The sequence below is a fragment of the Aulostomus chinensis genome, chromosome 2 (genome assembly GCF_037954235.1).
Source record: "Aulostomus chinensis isolate RoL2024-O1b breed Wild chromosome 2, RoL_Achi_v1.0, whole genome shotgun sequence".
Taxonomy (NCBI): domain Eukaryota; kingdom Metazoa; phylum Chordata; class Actinopteri; order Syngnathiformes; family Aulostomidae; genus Aulostomus; species Aulostomus chinensis.
The window spans coordinates 30,989,670-31,008,926 of record NC_141321.1 but is presented as its reverse complement, the minus strand read 5'-3'; the positions used below and the strand labels follow the sequence as shown (position 1 = coordinate 31,008,926).

Sequence of the window (19,257 nt, the reverse complement as noted above, 5' to 3'; positions counted from 1 at the left end):
ACACCTGTTTCCACAACACAGTACTTTTTTCTAGCAAGTTTAAACAAAACTTTAAGAATTAGCAAAGTCATAGCTGAAACCTTTAGCTGGTCTCGTCCCTGGGTTTTGTACGGTGTACATATCAATAAAGCTTCTCAACACCGTGCCTGATGGTTGTAGGTGTAATTGATGCAGGGTCCATATATGAACCAGATGCTGATTGAACTCACTTTAGATTATTTGGTAGTGTGTCTTTTTTTTTTTTTTTTTCTTTCAAAGACAGAAGTACTTTATTTTCATTTATTCACACAATCAATCAATCACAGTCTGTCCCCTAAAATGATGGGGTGATGACAGATGCTTGGATCCTTCTATATCAGGTCACTTATGTCCATGGGCAGCTCCTCAACGGTGGTGCTGTAGAAGGTCTCAATGTCCTTCAGGGCTCGTCTGCATTCCTTGGTTACCAGGGTGATGGCAGCTCCTCTACGTCCAAACCGACCTCCTCGACCAATCCTGTGGAGGTAGATCTCCCTCTTTGTTGGGAGGTCATAGTTTATGACCAGAGACACTTGTTGTAGATCAATGCCTCTGGCCAGAATGTCAGTTGTGATCAGGACCCTGCTGGATCCTGAGCGGAACTCCCTCATGATCACATCCCTCTGGCTCTGGTCCATCTCTGCATGCAGTGCAGAGACAGTGAACCCTCTTGACTCCATCTGCTGAGTCAGCCACTCCACTTTCCTGCGAGTGTTCGTAAAGATGATCGCCTGTGTTATGGTTAGGGATGTATACAGGTCCATGAGGGTGTCCAGCTTCCATTCTTCCTTTTCAACATCAACATAAAACTGGCGGATGCCCTCCAGGGTCAGCTCCTCCGTCTTCACCAGGATCCTGACAGGATCCCGCATGAACTTCTTGGTAACCGCCAGTACGTCAGACGGCATTGTGGCAGAGAAGAGCACCACCTGTGCTCTGCTTGGCAGGACTTGAAAAATGTCATAAATTTGCTCCTTAAAGCCTCGGCTGAGCATTTCGTCAGCCTCATCCATAATAAACATGTTGATGGTCCTGGAAGAAAGATGTCTGCGGTTGAACATGTCGAGGACTCGACCGGGGGTCCCCACAACAATCTGAGGGGTTTCGTTCCTCAGCCTCTGGACCTCTCGGTGGATGCTGGTGCCTCCAGTGCAGGCATAGCAGGTGACTCCCATGTAGTCACCCAGAGCCAGCACCACTCGCTGGATCTGTTGAGCCAGCTCCCTGGTGGGGGCCACAATCAGAGCCTGGGTGGCCCTGTGCCTCAGGTTGATCTTCTGTAGAATTGCAATTGCAAATGCAGCAGTTTTGCCAGTGCCAGACTGGGACTGGGCAATCAAGTCATAACCCTTGATACAGGGTACGATGGCTTTCTGCTGTATCAGAGAAGGCTTTTCCAAACCATAGCCATAAATTCCCCGTAGCAGAGCCCCATGCAGGTTCATGTGATCAAAACTGTCCACTGTGTGGTTCCAGTTACTCTCCAGGACTGGACCATTGTCTCGCTCACGATGGTTATATGGCATTGTTGCAGAATACGTTGAATGACCCTGATGCACTCGACCAGATGGACAAAACATTCTTGATGTCAGAATACACGAAGGAGGAGGTTTGCTGAATGTTGAAGCTGAGCGTTCTCTTACATCGTCTCCTACCTTGATCTCATTCGGTGCTGTCATCCTGTCATCTCATTCTGTGATGTCATCCTGTCATCTCATTCGGTGATGTCATCCTGTCATCTCATTCGGTGATGTCATTCTGTCATCTCATTCGGTGATGTCATCCTGTCATCTCATTCTGTGATGTCATTCTGCCATCTTTATTCTGGGATCACATTTTGAATTTTTTTTTTTTTTTAACCTGTCCTGTTCAGTAGCTGAGGCAAGCAGCATCAATGTTCCTGGTGCCTTGTTGTACTGAAGCAGTTTTACTCTGCATAGGAGGAATCTGATAAACTCCTCCTATTGCCTTTTATGTTTAATTTTATTAGGAATGGTGTTGGTTCATTGATGAAGCTACCGGACTGAGGCTCAGGAGTGGACAGGAAGAGAGAACAGGGACAGGATAGGGAAGACAAGGGGGAGGGGGGAGACCAAAACAACAACAGCAATAGCAGAAAACAACAACAACAACAACAAAAAACAAACAAAAACCAAATAAACAAACAAAGAAAAAGTAACAACAACAAAAGAAAAAGAGAGAAAAAAAACAATGGTTGCAGAATTTCCGGTGCAGGCTTACCATTTGGTTTAATATAGTTTTAAGATAAATGTCTGAGTGTGTGATTATGGGTCAGTTGTGTGCTCCATGCGTGTAAGTGTGTGTACGCGTGTGTATGTGTATGTGTGTGTGTGCTACGGTTTGTCTTGGATGCTGTGCGTAGCTGGCTGTAGCTGATGTTGGGGGCCAGGACATCGCACCCCCAGTCCAGGATAGTAGGTAGGTCAGGACCAGGTCACCAGAGCATCCAGAAACCCCCAGGACACGAGGAGCCCCAGGCCACCCCCCCCCCCCAGGAAACAGCCACAGGCCCAACCCATGCAGGACCCATAGGAAGGCATAGGAGCAGCAACCCCCACCCAGAAGCAACCCACAGAGAGACGGGCAGAGAGACGGGGCAGAGATGACCCTAGTCCTGCCGGGCAACCCCCCCCCCCCCCCCCGCAGCATGAGCAGAGCCCAGGGGCACAGGGCCCCTCCGGCCCGAGACCCGACCAGAGCCCCCCAAGGGGTCCGCCAGCGGCTAGGCTGACACCCACCCACACCCCACACCCAGGCGGGGCAGCCACAGCCCACCACAACGACCAGGCCCACCGCCCCCGAACAGAGTTATCCCCCGCCCCCCAACCCTCGATCCCCATCCCCTCTACTCATCCCCTGTTCTCCCCCTCCGCCCAGAGCAGGAGGGCTTCAGGCTACAGGGCACCACCAGCCAGCCAGCCGGGACCCCCCACTCCCCGGAGAGGTCCAGCCCACCTACCGGGGTGAGCCGAAGGCACGCACGCCCAGGACCGCCACCCCCGGACAAAACAATCATACTCTCATCTTCTTCCATACAGGGGCTGAGAACTTCATAGATGCTGATACGGTCCAGGGCACCTCAGACTTAGTGAAACCGCCAGCGAGCGATCCACCGTACAACAGCAGGGCCCGTGACCAACCCCAGCCCAACCACCATGCCGGGAAGAGGACCACCCCCCCCCAAAGAGCCTCGGCCAGGCCCCCAGGCCTGCAATGGTGCAGTTAGCAAAGGAGGCAGCACTGGACCCACTCCCTGCCCCAGCTGCCCCCCCATCCCAACATGGTGCAGGGTGCGTGTTGTGCATGGGAATGTAGATGTGATGATGTGGATGACTAGAATGTAGTTAAAATTGGTGGAGGCACCCAGGGCATGGGAGCCCCGCCGGTTGCAGATGGCAGAGTCTCCCAGTACATCCTCATGCACTCCCCCAAGCCCTAAATGTCTACGATGTGATTAAAATTGGGGGGTCCAGCCCCTCAAGGCCTAGTGATACATAAGATATGATGTGATGGGACAGAGAGGCAATGAGAAGGGCTGAGGAATGGGCCAGACCTGCACCACCCCGTCACCACTGCAACCAGCCGACAGGGAGTCCAGCCTCCCTGGTTCAGGGGTCAGATGGGAGCACCAAGGAGCACTGTCCGGAGATCCGGGCAGAGGGCCCACCACCGTGCAGTCAGAGGGCAGGGAGGGCCCAGGCCCCCAGTGCACAGCGGAACCCCCAGCCAGCAGCCTGTGGTCAGGGCCCCCAGTTCGATCAGCATCAAGGAGGTCAGCCCCCATCCCTCAGACGTCCCCCAGCATCCTCCCTTTGTCCGGAGTGGCAGCAGTCCAGGACACCGCGCCAGGGCCCAGCCCGCCCGAGGATGGGCCGAGGCGAGCAAACCCCTCCCAAATGTGGGTGCGACCCCCCCGGGGGAGTGGCAGGGCCCCAGGCCAGCAAGTCCCAGGCGCCAAGCAGTCCACCTCTACCTCACTCTCCAGCGCCTACCTCCCTCCCTCCCTCCCTCCCGACCCCCCTCCCCCCGACCCCCCTCCCTCTCCAACCCCACCTAACCTTCCTTCCCCACCCTCCTCCCATCGTCCGGGGGCAAATATGCCCCAGCCACCTTGGCAGGCCCCAGCACGCCCCGCCAGAGCCCGGGGACCGGGCGACCACAGCCCCCCCACCGGGGGACCGGCGCGTATCCCCGGCAGCAGAGCACAGGGCCCCCGACCCCCTCATGCCGGGTGGAGGCACGACCCAGCCCAAGGACCCCCAACCCCCAATCCCACAGGGTGCCGCCATGATAGGGGAAGCCGCCCCCACGCCCCCCACACGGTCCCTCAACAGGCGAGACCCAAAGCCGCCCCAGAAGGCAGTAACCCCGGGCCCACCAGCCCAGCGAGCCACCGGACACCCAAGGCAGCCAGCGTCCATAGCCACCCGCCCCGGGGCCAGAGCCACGAAGCCCAGCCCCCCCCCCATCAAAACTATGTGATGGATTTAATTATCGGGGACCAGATTTGTTCGAACTCTGATGATCGACTTTCTTCCCAAGCAGACATTCTCTCCATGGAAATGTGGTCTAATAAAAGGTTTCTATATTGAGTAATGCTTAGGTTGTTCTTGGATTTCCAATTCATCAGGATGGCCTTCTTTGCGATGCTTAGAGCAGTGAGGAGCATGCAGGATTTATTTACTTCCATATTAACATTAGTGAGGTCACCTAGCAGACAAAGTGAGTGGGATATGGGGATGGGGTACCCTAACCACCTTGATAGGTCTTTACAAACCCTCTGCCAAAAATTGTTAACAGGTGTACAAAGCCATATAGCATGCAGATAGCAGTCTGGTGAGCCAGTCGCACAATATGGACAAATGTTTGTTTGTGTGAGGCCCATCTGGAACATCCTTTGTCCTGTGTAGTGTGTTCTGTGGAGAACCTTGTAATTTATTAATTGTAGGTTACCACTGCGAATCATTCTAAATGTGTTGGAGCAGATTTGTATCCAAAAGTTAGGGTGTGGGTTGATCGACAGATCTTTCTCCCATTTGGATGAAGGAATAGAGATTATAAGTTCTGTTGTTGAAACTGTTGAGTTAATTTTAGACAGTAGTTTAGGGGGTAAAATTTGTAAAAAATCTATTATTCTAGGTGGAAGCTCTAAATCTAACTGGGTAAGGTCAAACCGTGCCTGTATTATAGATTTGAGCTGAAGATATTCCAGAAATTTGTTTTTGTTAATACCATAATTTGCTGTAATTTGGTTAAATTCTATGAATTCTTTGTCTTGGAAGATATGCTCTAGATTTTTAATCCCTTTATTGGCCCATGCAGCAAAATGTATTGTTTTTTTATTTTGTAGGATGTCAGGATTGTTCCAGATAGGTGTGAGCCTGCAAGAGGTGTTCGAGAGCCCATTGCTTTTGAGAAATTCCCACCAGGCTATGAGGGTGTTGCTGATGCTAATGTACTTAAAGCAGCTGTGATGCTTGATAACAGGGCTGATAAAAGGGAGATCAGAGATTTGGTTTTCTTTGCAGAATGTTTGTTCAATATCGCGCCATGCTTGGTCTAATGAGTTTGGCTTTAACCATTTTAGTATGTATTGTAATCTATTGGCCAAGTAGTAATTATAAAAATTTGGTAGTTCCAAGCCACCATAGTCTTTACTCTTTTGTAAAGTCTTTAAGCTTATACGTGGTGGCTTAGCTTTCCAGAGAAATTTTGAGATGTTAGAGTCAAGTGTTTTGAACCAAGTCCAGGGAGGTTGGGTTGGAACCATCGAGAAAACATAGTTGATTTTTGGCAAGATCATCATTTTCACTGTTGCTATTCTTCCCATAAGTGATATCGGTAGTGTCCGCCACCGGGTGAGGTCGTCCTCTATTTCTTTGATAAGGGCGGTATGATTTAGCCGTGTCAAGTCAGACAATTTGGCAGAGATGTTGATGCCCAGGTATTTAATGTTTCCTGGCCGTAGTGGTGCGGCGAGCGTACTCTGGAAACCTGAGTTGATGGGAAGAACAGTTGACTTGCTCCAATTAATTGAGTCGTCAGAAATGGTTGAGAATTTGTCAATGAGTGCTATCGTTTCAGGGAGAGATGATTGTGCATTCCGTAGGAAAAGTAATACATCATCAGCATAAAGGCTTATCTTATGGTTCACATTTATAGTGTCAATTCCCTTGATGTTGTTGTTTTGCCGGACTGCAGCTGCGAGTGGCTCGATGAACATAGCAAAAAGGGAAGGGGAAAGTGGACAACCCTGTCTGGTTCCTTTTTGGAGAGAGAAGCTTGGAGAAGTTTGATCATTTGTTCTAACACAAGCACTGGGAGCGCGGTAAAACATTTTGATCCAGTTCACAAAGTTATCTCCAAACCCAAACTTTTGTAATGTGGTGAGGAGATAATTCCAATTTACCCTGTCGAATGCTTTTTCTGCATCTAGGGAGACAATTATGGCATCCTTGCTCTGACTGTTACAGTAGTCTATCAGGTTGATAAGTCTACGTGTGTTGTTGGTAGAGTGCCGTCCTTTAATAAACCCGGTCTGGTCAGGATGTATTATGTGAGGTGTTACTTTTTCGAGCCTTCTAGCTAGCGCCTTGCTGATGACTTTAATATCTGCATTTATAAGTGATATTGGACGATAGCTTGATGGAAGTGCTGGGTCTTTGTCCGGTTTAAGGAGAAGGCTAATAATCGCACGGTTCATGTCGGGTGGCATGGTCGAGGTTTCCTGTATTTCTGTGAACATTTTGTAGAATATTGGTGCAAGCTCAGGCCAGAACTCTTTGTTGAATTCTGCAGGAAAGACATCCGGTCCCGGGGCTTTCTTGTTTGGCATATGTTTAAGGGCTTCTTGAAGTTCCTTGATAGAAATAGGTGACTCCAGAGCCATTATTTGGTCTTGATTTAATTTTGGCAAGTCAGTTGTGCTTAGAAAGTTTTCAATGCAAGATTTGGATGGGTTAATCTCAGGTGAGTAAAGTTTTTTATAGAATTCCCTAAAAATGTTATTGATTTCTTCTGGGTCACAGGTTGTTTCCCCATTGGAGTCCTTAATGGAGGATATTGTTGCTCTTTCTTTGTTCTGTTTTAGTTGGTTCGCTAAAAATCTGCTGGATTTATTGTTATGTTCAAAGCTCTCCAAGCGTAGTCTCTGCAGCTGAAATTGTGTTTTGATGTTGAGTAAATCATTTAGTTTTAGTTTTAATTCCCTTAATTCTGTTAGTAGGTGTTCCTCTTGGGAGGCGGCATAAGTTGTCTCCAAGGCTTTAATTTTTTCATTTAATTCTGTTTCGAGAGCTTTCTCCTGTTTTTTCTTATATGAAGAGTAAGATATTATTTTGCCCCGCATGACTGCTTTTGCCGCCTGCCACAGCACACAAGCTGAGACATCAGGCTGGTCATTTATCTCACAGAATATTGTCCATTCCTCCTTCTAGAATTTAATAGAATTGGGGTCCTTGAGCAATGATGTATTAAATCTCCATTGTTTAGAAAGCGGTGTCCTAGTTTTTTTTGTGAGTGTCAGAGTGACTGGTGCGTGGTCGCTAATGGCAATAGGGTGAATCTTGGTGTCAAAGACATCCTTCACAATTGAGTTACTATTAAAAAGTGGTCCAAACGAGAGTAGGAGTGGTGCACTGGCGAGTAGTAGGTGTATTCCTTAAGCGTGGGGTGGCGTGAGCGCCAAGCATCGCAAAGACCGAAATCACTCATGTACTGCTTTATGATATCAGATGATTGGCAGTTGCGCTGACTAGCTGCTCTACTGATTCTGTCCACTTGAGGGTTGAATACCAGGTTGAAGTCCCCTCCTACTATGAGTGCTGTGTCTGAGTGGGCTGAAAGTGCAGTGAAGAAGCTGTGGAAGAAGGAGGGGTCATCAACATTTGGACCATATATACTGGCAATGCATACCTCTGTGTTGTGTGTGGATATGTTGACTATTGGTATGTGTCTTTAATCTTTTATTATTGAATAAATCTTCTCAGTCATGCACCAGGGGGCAGGGCCAGGGATGTCAAAGCCCAGACTTTCATGTGGTGGCGGTGGCGGGGCCCTCTGCTGTATGTATGTATGGGGGATTGGGGCCTGCAGCTGGGAACACTTGGGTTATAGAATGCCACATCTGGGTGGAGATGTGAGACTCTTCTTGAATGTTTCATGATCATCAGGCTCTTTACTTTTTGCTCCGTTGTCTGGAGAACTGAAACATTTGTCTACATGGATAGAAACCTTCATGATGACATTGGTTTGAGTTTATGTGTGAGGCTACATGAGGCCACGCTGCATTTGCTAAAGAGCGTCATTTTGAAGAAAAATCCAAACACTATCAGCATAAGTGTTATGTGTTCAGAGTAATGCTCTGTGGGTATTATGTCACAAATATCACATGCAGGTAGAGCTTCAGTACAGAAACCCCCTGCTGCATGAAGAATGCGTGCTGTGTGGGCGGCCTGTTGCTCACCGATGGAACGTTAACTGCAACAATCACAGCCACTGTAAACTCCCACAGCAGGTTCAAAGGTCACGTCACATGTGCGGTTCATGATCAGAAGCTGTGTATGTGGAGAGCTGAATTTGGAAACTACTACTGAAACTGCAACAAGTAGGCCGTGACTTTGCTGCTGTCAGCGAGCGAGGCTTTGCTTGTCAGGGAGGGAGGTTCTTGGATTGAAGCTTTTCCATGATCTCTCGTGAATCTGTCTGCGATATTATCACATTTACTGCCACGTATTAACATGTTTTGACCGTTTGCATGGTGCCGTAGTAGTAACAGCACTGCAGCAGCTGATATAAAAAGTTGTAGTGAGATGCTATGATGTGAGCTGATAACTAAAAAAAAAAGACCAAGTCTCCATCCTCCCTGACCCACTTCTACTCTCCTGCTCCTTGCTCTTATTTCCAGCCCAACTTGCCACCGGCAGATCACGTTAATAATTCACAGCCATGTCATTTAGACAGCTGATACTGCCTGCTCTGCTTTCAAGGCACACCCAGTGTCCGTCATCAAGTTGTCCTCCCTCACTAACAAAGAGTATGTCGTCAGTAAGTTCACCTTATTTAAGGCTTTCTCCTTTCTAAGTTAAGTAAAACAAAAGGACACCGAAGTCCCAAATAAGTGTGCGCTGTCAGGAAGGACTCCCCCATAACAACTGCGAGACAAGTCAGTCCGTTTTGGAAAAATTGAGATTGACTTGGTTAATTCTGTCTTCCAAGCAATGCTGGTTCCTCATATGATTATGTATTCATCTGTTCCACTTTTCGTTGCCTGTGCTTCTCTAGCAGTTATGCAGGATGCTGCATTTGAAATTACAGCGTAGAGGAAGCCAGAGGAAAGTGAAAAGCAGTGGCACAGTGTGCCAAGTAGCCTTTCCTGCTGTTGAACTATCATTAGGCTGCCTAAGTGCTCTCAAGGCAGTGATAAGGTCAGGTTTAATTACAAGTTAACCTCCATGTCACCCTTCGGCTCCTGCTGGATACATGCACAGAGTGTAACAGCAGCATCGTGCATGGTTGTTGTACCGTTTTAAACAGGATTGCAAGTAAACATGCAAATTTATTGCAGTTAATATATTGTACATTTGATTATTCAAAACCACATAACTATGGTTTGTTAGTTTATTTGTGGCTCGTGCTGCACAGTTAATTTAGATTTAATTGAAATACCAATATGGGTAATTATAATTTCCAGACTGTAGAAAGACAAAATATTTGTTTAAGGTTTTTTTTTTGTGTCAGGAGGCATTTTAAATTACATGTTTTTTCTTTGTCATGTTAATTGGCTTGCCAATGAAAATAATGATGTTGAAATTTAACATTCCTGTTCGTATCTCAAATCATATTGCAATTGGAATCGGTCAATATAATCACGATTGGATGCTTTTTCCAACTCCTGCAGCCCTACTTGTGGCTGTCCTCGAATATATCAACGCATATTCCTCCCACATATTGAGTTTGCGTTATTTGAATTTAATTTAGCAGGGAAATTTCATTAAATTGTATCACATTGAGCTGCGGATCCACTGCTGTTGAGCCTCTGATGTACAGCTAGTGTAGACAAAGTGATACATTCGGTCTTGTGAGCTAACTGACCGGTTACGCTTGACGGGAGTGGATCCGGCCCAGTGAAGATGAGCATGTGATACCCACATCCTCAGCTGCTTCAGGAAGATTAGGAGGGAACTTGTCAACAAGAGACTGAAAGATTTGAAACCAAAGTCTGGCTTCTCTTGGCATGTTTGGCATCACCTGATTGGTGTTTTGTGTCTGTCTGTTGCTCTGATGCATGCAAATCAGGCTAGTGCTCAGCTGAAAAGCTTCCTGGTGATTAATATGCCATTTCAGTTTTGTCAGGATGAATGTGAAACATGGCTTTTTTCTGTGTGGTTGATCCAGGTGTACGAGCATGTCGAGCTCAAGAACATGAGTTTGTTACAGAGGCCAGACTGCACATTGCAGCACTCTTTGTGGTACACCTTCTTAACCCTGAATGAGACTTAGAATACAGGAAAATCAAAGCTGTGACAGTTTTTAACACAAAGAATACAGTGAGTACAGTTGTTCTGGCCGTGGGCCGGCCGGGCCCCCTCTTACTGTATGTTTTACTCTCCATCAAGAAAACTGCAAAGCTGAACAAGATCAAAGTAAAAGAAAAACTACAAAAAATGCATTATTGGGAGTGGATATGTACAAGTTATTCATTTAAAGGGTAAATACAGTGTATCTTTCTGTCTCTGTAGACGAGTGGGGAGAAAGTGAGTCGTCTGAGTTTGGTAGACTTGGCTGGAAGTGAGCGAGCGGCAAAAACCGGAGCAGCAGGAGAACGGCTAAAGGAGGGAAGCAACATCAACAAGTACGCAAAATCAGTTGAACACAGACACTTGACAGGATAGTTGGGATATTTGAAAGTCTTGCCCTATTTGAGTCTAACCACCAATGACTTTTAGACATCCTGTTCAGTACAATCCATGTTGTTCCTCGTCGTAGCTCTGGGAAGTGGGACAAAAACAATGTGAGGTCATCAGGTTGACACTCTTGTATGTACAAGCTGGCTGAGGCTTACTGAAAGTTACTGTGGGCATTGTGGGAGAAATTTCAGTGAACCTCAGCTTATACATACAGGAGCCTGGCCCCAGTGACCTCATGTCTGTGCGAGGAACAGCGTGGACTGTGCTGAGAAAAACTCCATTAAGTATAGTCACATTTTTGTAGCTAGCAAATGAGGTGGACTTTGAAGGAATCAGAACTCTCCCTTTAACTTATACAAGCCCAGATTGTCTTTTTACATATGATTTGCTTTGCATTCATTTTATTTCTAGCCTGAGTGTATATGCACATCATTCATGCCATTTTTATGGCATTTACTCTTGAAGCAGTGAACAGGACAGAGAGCAGGTATATTTGATTCCTGCTTTGATTTGTGTTTGGTTGCTAAGAAGAAGATGTCTGTTACCACACCAGCTGATGTATTTTGTGTTTTGAACTGTGTGTGTGTGTGTGTGTGTGTGTGTGTGTGTGTGTGTGTGTGTGTGTTTGTGTGTGTGTGTTTGTGTGTTCTGTCAGGTCTCTGACTACTCTGGGTCTGGTGATCTCAGCTCTGGCTGAACAGGGAACAGCCAAGAATAAAACCAAGTTTGTTCCTTACAGAGACTCTGTTCTGACATGGCTGCTGAAGGTACACACAATAAACAAATATCCCGAGAGTCAAGTGCCTTTTGCTCTTGTTTCAGTCACTTCTCATCTCCCATTCTCCTCATACCACTGTTTTCATAATGTCTTCCCTCTCTGGTCTTCTCCCCTCTCATCCCCCGACTGTCACCATGCTTGCGTGTGTCCAGGACTGCCTTGGAGGCAACAGTCGCACAGCCATGGTTGCAACTGTGAGTCCTGCAGCAGACAACTATGAAGAGACACTGTCAACACTGCGCTATGCAGACCGAGCAAAGAACATTGTCAACCATGCTGTTGTGAATGAGGATCCCAACGCTCGTATCATCAGGGAGCTCCGAGAGGAAGTAGAGAAACTACGAGAACAACTGACCCAGGCAGAGGTGAGACATGGTGGATGTCTTTATCATCACCCAGTAGAAATCTCCTGGTTTTTCCCATCTTCTCATCGGTTTTTGTTTTCCAGTCTTTGAAAGCTCCAGAGTTGAAAGAGCGTCTAGAAGAGTCAGAGAAGTTGATTCAAGAGATGACCATCACTTGGGAGGATAAGCTTCGCAAAACTGAGGAGATTGCACAGGTGAAACACAACAGGGTCTCAAGGTCCCCCCTCTGATAAAACTGCTTATTGTAAATCAGATTCAGTGAGTGGAAGTTTGTTTTTAAATCAACTGCGTATTTGATGGTAAACTGTACAACTTGGTTTTGCGTTGTGTTTGTAGGAGCGTCAGAAGCAGTTGGAGAGTCTGGGTATTTCTCTCCAGTCTTCAGGGATTAAAGTGGGAGATGATAAGAGCTTTCTTGTCAACCTTAACGCTGACCCGGCGCTCAATGAACTGCTGGTGTACTACCTGAAGGTACACACAAACACAATTTCCTATTCCAGCTGACCTCATTCTCCTTCATGTAATACCTTGGTCTATTTACACAGCATAAAGTTTATCAAAGTTCCTGTGTTTGACATGTCTGTGATGCTCCCTCCCTCATCCTGCCTCACCTGAACAGACTTACACAGTTCAGGCTGGTGGAGGGGCCTTACTTGAGTATTTTGGCCTTTTTTTTCTCGAAGAAAATTGCCATGGAGAAGGAACGAAATCACAGAAGCACACAGTCTGAAGCAAAATTTGCCTTCAATCCTTATAAGTAACTGGCTGAGTTGCAGGCACAGAACAGATTGCGAGCATCATCAAAGTTGGTATTTGTTGGAATGAGTCACAACAGATGATCTCACACCAGGACTGTCAAGGGGAATTAATACTCTGGTTCCATGAATTCAGCTGTTCGTACCTCTATGACGACATTGGATGCATTTCCAAAAGGGGTGTGTGTGTCATACCAGGCATTCCACATGTTGCGGGGACATAAATCTGTTCACGTAGTCACATGTGCCGTCCCTCTTGGGACAAAAGCAAGAAGTTTTTGTACCAGATCTTCCCTGGAAGGATGGAAACAAGCCACTCTGTATGTGTGTGTGATTCTCTCCAATTAGAAATGATTGACTCTCAGCTGATATGTTGATTATATTATCTTGAATTTTGTGACACAGGAACACACAAAGGTGGGCTCGGTGGACTCTCAGGACATCCAGCTGTGCGGGATGGGTATCCAGGCAGAGCACTGTGTCATCAACATTATGTCCGACACTGCCGTCATCCTCACCCCCTACCGTAATGCCCGGTAAGGAGCATCACAGACTCGGGGGGGGGGGGGGGCAGGGTTGGATGGTTATGAGCCTGTATTCAGCTGGTTTGCAGTTAATAGTAATGTAGCTGCTTCCTTGATTGTGTCACAGGACGTGTGTGAACGGCTCTCCAGTAACCAGCGCTCTTCAGCTTCACCATGGTGACCGAATCCTGTGGGGAAACAACCACTTTTTCAGGTATTATTAGCGATGTACAATTTCACTTATTTTTATCTTCCACACATTGTACATTTATTATTATCAAATCGGTGTCGTAGTTATAAGATAAAGGCCACTACAGCAGTGATATCTGTTATTAATTAGGGGAGGCTCCACCTCCCTTGACATAAATTCGAAGCGTAGCTGTTTTGACAATTTGACAGTCACAGAGAGGAAGGGAAACATTTTTTTACCCTGAGTTTAAAAGTCGGTTGTCTCTTCTGTGTTATGATTCATGCTTATGGTAAATATCTTAGTAATTACTTGGCTATTGACCCCTTAATGATTTTTTTTTAATGAAGTCATCCAAACCTTACCTCCTTGACCAGTTTGCTGCCAAAAAAACAGTTTGCTGCCAAAAAATAGATAAGAAATAGAAGAAAATACCAAAATAGCTATGAGAGTCTAACGCTTCTTTTTTGAACTACTTAGAGTTTAACAGGAAAAAAGGGACAGAAACAGAACAGTCAAATGCAGTCTAAGAATAGTGGTGCTGTAGAAGCTCTCTGCGGTGAGAAATAGGACACGTAACTGAAGAAAACCCTGGAGGAGCCGACGTGCAATCGAGTCCAGGTTATGATATATATAGTGGTGAAATAATGCTGATTACTGTGAAACACAAACAGGTCTTCTGTGGTCTGAGGAGGAAACAAAGAGGCATCGTTCTCCTTGTGAGAAGTCCTCAGACTTTTCAATGTTCTGTCATTCTTCTGGTTCTGGGCTACGTCCACATGGGAGCTGTCATCTCTGACACCTGCTTGTCCTATATCAAACATATGCCAAAGATCATTTAACAATTACCTGGACGTCCTTCCGGCAGGATCAACCTTCCTAAGCGGCGCTCACGGACCGGTGAAGATGATGAAGGTGAGGGCGGTGTGATGAAGAAAAGTGGAAGCAGTGAGCAGCTGGATGCAGATGGTGACACAGCCAGTGAAGTGTCCAGTGAAGTCAGCTTCTCCTATGAGTTCGCCCAGACAGAGGTGATGATGAAGGCTCTGGGTAACAATGGTGAGGAGGCCTTCATTATCTTCCTGTCTTCTGCATCACCAGAACATCAGAAGTTGAGTTTCCTGTCTGTGTTTTCTGATTCATCTCCTTCCATATCACATCAGACCCCATGCAGGCTGTCCTCCAGTCTCTAGAGAGGCAGCATGAAGAGGAGAAGCGCTCGGCTCTGGAGCGACAGAGGCAGATGTATGAGCAGGAGCTCCAGCAGCTCCGCCGGAAGTTAAACCCAGACCGTCTGTCCACAGGCCACTCTGGAACTCTGACATCTGGCCAGCAAAGTAGTGGACAGCAATCTCACTATCGCAGCTTGGAGAGACTCAGTATGGGAGGCATGAGCCACTCTACCAGCGCTCAGAGCAGACTGAGACAGTGGAGTGAGGACAGGTGAGACAGAATGTTGGTTTGTGCTTGTTGATTTGACAAATCAGAATCTTTATTGTAATTCAATCTATTAATCTTTATTTTAATTAACATTCTGGTAATGGTTTATGTGAAGCATGCATACGAAAGACTGAATTGTTATTCTCCTTCCACCTCCTCTATCTCTCTTTCCTGCGTCCTTCTGTCCCTCTGCAGGGAGGTGGTGTTGGTGAGGAGTTTGCGGAGGTTGCGGGAGCAGATTGTTCGCGCAAACCTCCTGGTACAGGAAGCCTGTTTCATTGCTGAGGAGCTGGAGCGACACACCGAGTACAGAGTCACTCTGCAGATCCCATCAGACAACCTTAATGCAAACCGCAAGGTCTCCAACACACAAAGACACTTGGTCTCCTCTTCCAATTTTAACTCATCTCAGTCTCTAACTGTGTGTGTGTGTGTGTGTGTGTGTGTGTGTTTCTACACAGAGGGACGCTGTGCTGAGTGAACCGGCCATTCAGGTTCGACGTCGTTGTCGTGGGAAACAAATTTGGAGCTTGGAGAAGATGGAGAACCGTCTGGTAGACATGAGGGAACTATATCAGGAGTGGCAGGACTACCACCTCCACCACAATGACGACCCAGTGAGTTGGCACAACAAATGTAACACGTGAGGTCACAGGGGGACTCTGCCAGATAACCCATCAATTGTATTTTCTCTTCCTTGGCCAGGTGATGCGTTCATATTTCCGTCGCGCTGACCCATTCTTTGATGAGCAGGAAAACCACAGTCTGATCGGTGTTGCCAATGTCTTCCTTTCCTGTCTTTTCTATGATGTCAAGCTTCAGTATGCTGTTCCCATTATCAACCAGAAGGGCGAGGTAGGCATCACACACTGTTTGGGGACGGAGATGGTAAAATAAAAATGTATGAATTCATTTCTGTGGCCCGTTGCGCTGTAAAGGTTCTCAGTCAGCTGAGGGCTTTATTCGTCCACGTGTCATTCCTGCCTTTCTGTCATAGCCTCAGCAGGTTTAGCAGTACAATGATGACGGAATGAAAATCATCATCTGAATTCACGTCTGTTTTAGACTTCTCTCTCACACAGCTTTTCAGAGTGATATTCGTGATTTCTAGGAAAATATGAGGTGATGAGAGATTGAAAAAAACCTCTCAGCTTGTAATCTCTTCACATGATATTTATAGACTATTAGTCTCTTGGAATGAAAAGTTCTCTCTTTTTATATTTTCACTCTCCTGCTTGCCATCAGGTGGCTGGGCGTCTTCATGTCGAGGTGGTGAGAGTAGGAGGGGGTTTAGAAGACAACATGGCTGGAGGGGATGACCCTGAAAACAACCAAGACACAGAAATCCCAGACCGCAAACTTGTCTGCATGGTAAGAAACCCGGGGCTCTTTTTCCACATTGGGGGTCTTTCCTCTCACCAGGTGGGAGGATAGAATGGCAGTCAGAGTTGATGTAAATCCAGAGCCAGCCTAGACAACAAATCAAATCATAGGAGGAGCAGAACGGAACCTTGACCTAACGCAGCAGCCATCAGTTCTCTTGGTATCTGATTGTAGTCCTGGTGCACTCAGAATTAAAGTCACATTCAAACCTGTCAGAAAATGATCACTTAAACTTGTGAGTTTGGCCTTTACCAATCAGAGCTCTGGCAGTTTTTCAGGGCAGCTCACATGTACTGAGCCTGGAGTAGGCCGACATGTACGCACATATGCGGAGGTTCCTGTATATCCTTAGAGAAAGTACATCATCTCTGTAGTGCACAGCAGTGGATGGACTTGACCAGGAAGCATCAGATTTGATGTAACTGTTACACAGTCTGTCAACTAAAGAGATTCTTTTTGCTCACCTGCTGCTCCAAGCAGGGAAACTGATGAACCATAAATTAAAGTATGAACTTAACCAGATCATCTGGTCTCCTGAGCTCAAAGTGGTGGCATAGTCTGTCTAGCAACCAAGCTTCTATCTGTAGACACTGTGATCATGTGGCCTTGATGCCATCATGTTGATCTATCCTCTGTGACCTGTGTATCCCTGCAGATTAAGATCCTGCAGGCTACCGGTCTGCCCCAGTACCTATCCAACTTCGTCTTCTGTCAGTACTCCTTCTGGGACCAGCCCGAGCCTTTTATTGTGGCTCCTGAAGTCGATACATCATCCTCATCACCCAGCATTAAGGACCCTCACTGCATGGTTGTGTTTGACAGCTGCAAGGTGAGACCAGGGAGGGAGCAACAGTAAATCTGTAAAGGTCATAAAAGGTTGCCAGATATGAACTGACACTGGGGTCTCTTGTGTCCTGTAGGAGCTAGCGGTGTCAGTGTCTGAGGATTTCATTGAATACCTGACTGAGGGGGCTGTTGCCATTGAGGTGTATGGACACAGACAGGCTGATGCAGGCAGGAATCCGGCCCTGTGGGACCTCAGTATCATCCAGGCTAAGACTCGCACACTGAGAGACCGGTAAATACACTTGAATGGAAATAACAGCATTCATTGACTTGGTGTGATGTGCAGAGGCAACTGGCGACTTTTTCACCCGCTTTGTTAAAATGTGATTAGACTAAAAACAAAGTTGTTTTGTTTTTTTTTAATTTCCATGCACTTCCATTTAAAGGAGATGCAAATGGAGGCAAATGCAGCCAGAGTGACCCAATTAAATGCAAACTTGAACCTGTGCAAGCTAAAAGTGCTGAACGTTTACTGTGGCATTCAGAGAGATGGGCATCCTGCAGCTCAGACAGAACATGAACTCATTCTGCTTGTGGTCTGAATGCGTCATGAGATTTGTTTTCAGCAACAGATTGAAAATCAAAGTACTTGTGTCACCCCGAGATGTTGATCATGTTTGTCCTGCAGGTGGAGTGAAGTAACACGTCGTCTTGAGCTGTGGATTCAAATCCTGGAGATAAACGAGAATGGAGACTTTGTCCCAGTTGAGGTGGTTCCTGCCAGAGATGTCAGCACTGGTGGAATCTTCCAGCTTCGACAGGTAGAATAACTCTTCTCCTGCTTCTCGTCCACAGTTTTCTCAGCCTCAGAAGAAGGAACAAGAAAATTTCAGTTGAAAAGCTAAAGCATTTCCATGTCCTCCCCTGCTTCTTCTGCTCCAGGGTCAGTCGAGGCGAATCCAGGTGGATGTGCGTTCGGTTCAGGACTCGGGCACCATGCCTCTGATATCAGAAATAGTGCTGGCAGTGTCAGTTGGCTGTGTGGAGATCAAACCCACAATAACCAGCCAGGAGGGAGATGAGATGGACAGTTACCAGGTAGACCAGTTTAATCTGACCAATAACCTTCCTAAAATCAGCTTAAGGAAGATGTTCCTAAACGGAGGGTTTGTTACACAGGAAAGAGATCTGGAACGTTTGCGACGCCAGTGGTTAGCTGCTCTCACCAAGAGACAGGAATACCTGGACCAACACCTGCAGAGCCTGGTCAGCAAAGCAGGTAATTGTAATGCACAGACACTAGTGTTTGCACGTGCAGTATTTCTATAATAAACATTTGTACGAGCACACACTGAAAGGTGTGTGCGACACAGCTCCCAGTCCCTATGACCCTGGGATTATGGTGGTTTGTAATTCCATGGCAAGTCATCTTTTGTGCAGTTGGTGTTTAATTACTGAACATGCGTACACAGAAAAAACAGAGGATGATGTGGAGAGAGAGGCTCAGCTGCTGGAGTGGCGTTTGACTCTGACTGAGGAGAGAAATGCTGTTATGGTGCCCTCTGCTGGCAGCGGCATTCCAGGAGCACCTGCAGAATGGTGAGCCGTGTTGCCGATCACTGTCTTGGTGTATCTTAATTTTAATTTTGTGGTAAAAAATTCTAACATTCTCTAGTTTGTTGAAGCACCAACAAGTATTTAATGTTGATCATGAAGTGTGTTTCATGTTTGTCCACAGGGTTCCTCTTCCAGGCATGGAGACTCACATTCCTGTCCTCTTCCTGAACCTCAAACGTACGTGGTGTCCCAACTCAGGCTGCATGGAAACATTCATTCTGATCCAAACATTGATTTTTAAAGGCGACAATGTGACTCAGCTGTACTGCGATAAGTGATGTGAAAAAACAGCCACTCAGACTACTTGACTGCATTTTCTGTTGTTTCTCCAGCAGATGACCTCAGCTCTCAAGACCAGTTTGAAGTTCCCGATGCGGGAGGCTGGGATGCTACCTTGAATGGAGAGGATGAGGACGACTTTTTTGACCTGCAGATCGTCAAACATTATGATGGAGAGGTGAGGTGGACTTTCAATT

The 19,257-nt window shown here is 46.6% G+C and overlaps 1 protein-coding gene and 1 pseudogene across 10 annotated transcripts in view; one reads left to right on the top strand and one right to left on the bottom strand.

Annotated features, from left to right (window-relative positions):
• Positions 1-19,257, top strand: part of LOC147269728 (kinesin-like protein KIF13B) — a 49,776-nt gene that overhangs the window by 18,187 nt on the left and 12,332 nt on the right. For 7 of the 10 annotated variants that reach the window (XM_086189857.1, XM_086189871.1, XM_086189822.1 and 4 more), the window contains exons 10-30: positions 10,779-10,891; positions 11,602-11,713; positions 11,877-12,089; positions 12,173-12,283; positions 12,426-12,560; positions 13,250-13,380; positions 13,496-13,582; positions 14,424-14,614; positions 14,719-14,998; positions 15,191-15,353; positions 15,457-15,612; positions 15,701-15,850; positions 16,241-16,366; positions 17,034-17,207; positions 17,299-17,456; positions 17,853-17,985; positions 18,107-18,262; positions 18,344-18,443; positions 18,637-18,763; positions 18,903-18,958; positions 19,114-19,238. In XM_086189857.1, the coding sequence (XP_086045983.1) occupies positions 10,779-10,891; positions 11,602-11,713; positions 11,877-12,089; positions 12,173-12,283; positions 12,426-12,560; positions 13,250-13,380; positions 13,496-13,582; positions 14,424-14,614; positions 14,719-14,998; positions 15,191-15,353; positions 15,457-15,612; positions 15,701-15,850; positions 16,241-16,366; positions 17,034-17,207; positions 17,299-17,456; positions 17,853-17,985; positions 18,107-18,262; positions 18,344-18,443; positions 18,637-18,763; positions 18,903-18,958; positions 19,114-19,238 (2,997 nt within the window). Of the gene's footprint in view, positions 1-1,339; positions 3,330-10,778; positions 10,892-11,601; positions 11,714-11,876; positions 12,090-12,172; positions 12,284-12,425; positions 12,561-13,249; positions 13,381-13,495; positions 13,583-14,423; positions 14,615-14,718; positions 14,999-15,190; positions 15,354-15,456; positions 15,613-15,700; positions 15,851-16,240; positions 16,367-17,033; positions 17,208-17,298; positions 17,457-17,852; positions 17,986-18,106; positions 18,263-18,343; positions 18,444-18,636; positions 18,764-18,902; positions 18,959-19,113; positions 19,239-19,257 lie in introns of those variants that run through there. The other 3 variants (XM_086189887.1, XM_086189878.1, XM_086189831.1) reach the window with 3 other exon arrangements.
• LOC147269729 (eukaryotic initiation factor 4A-I pseudogene) lies at positions 263-1,667 on the bottom strand (annotated as a pseudogene).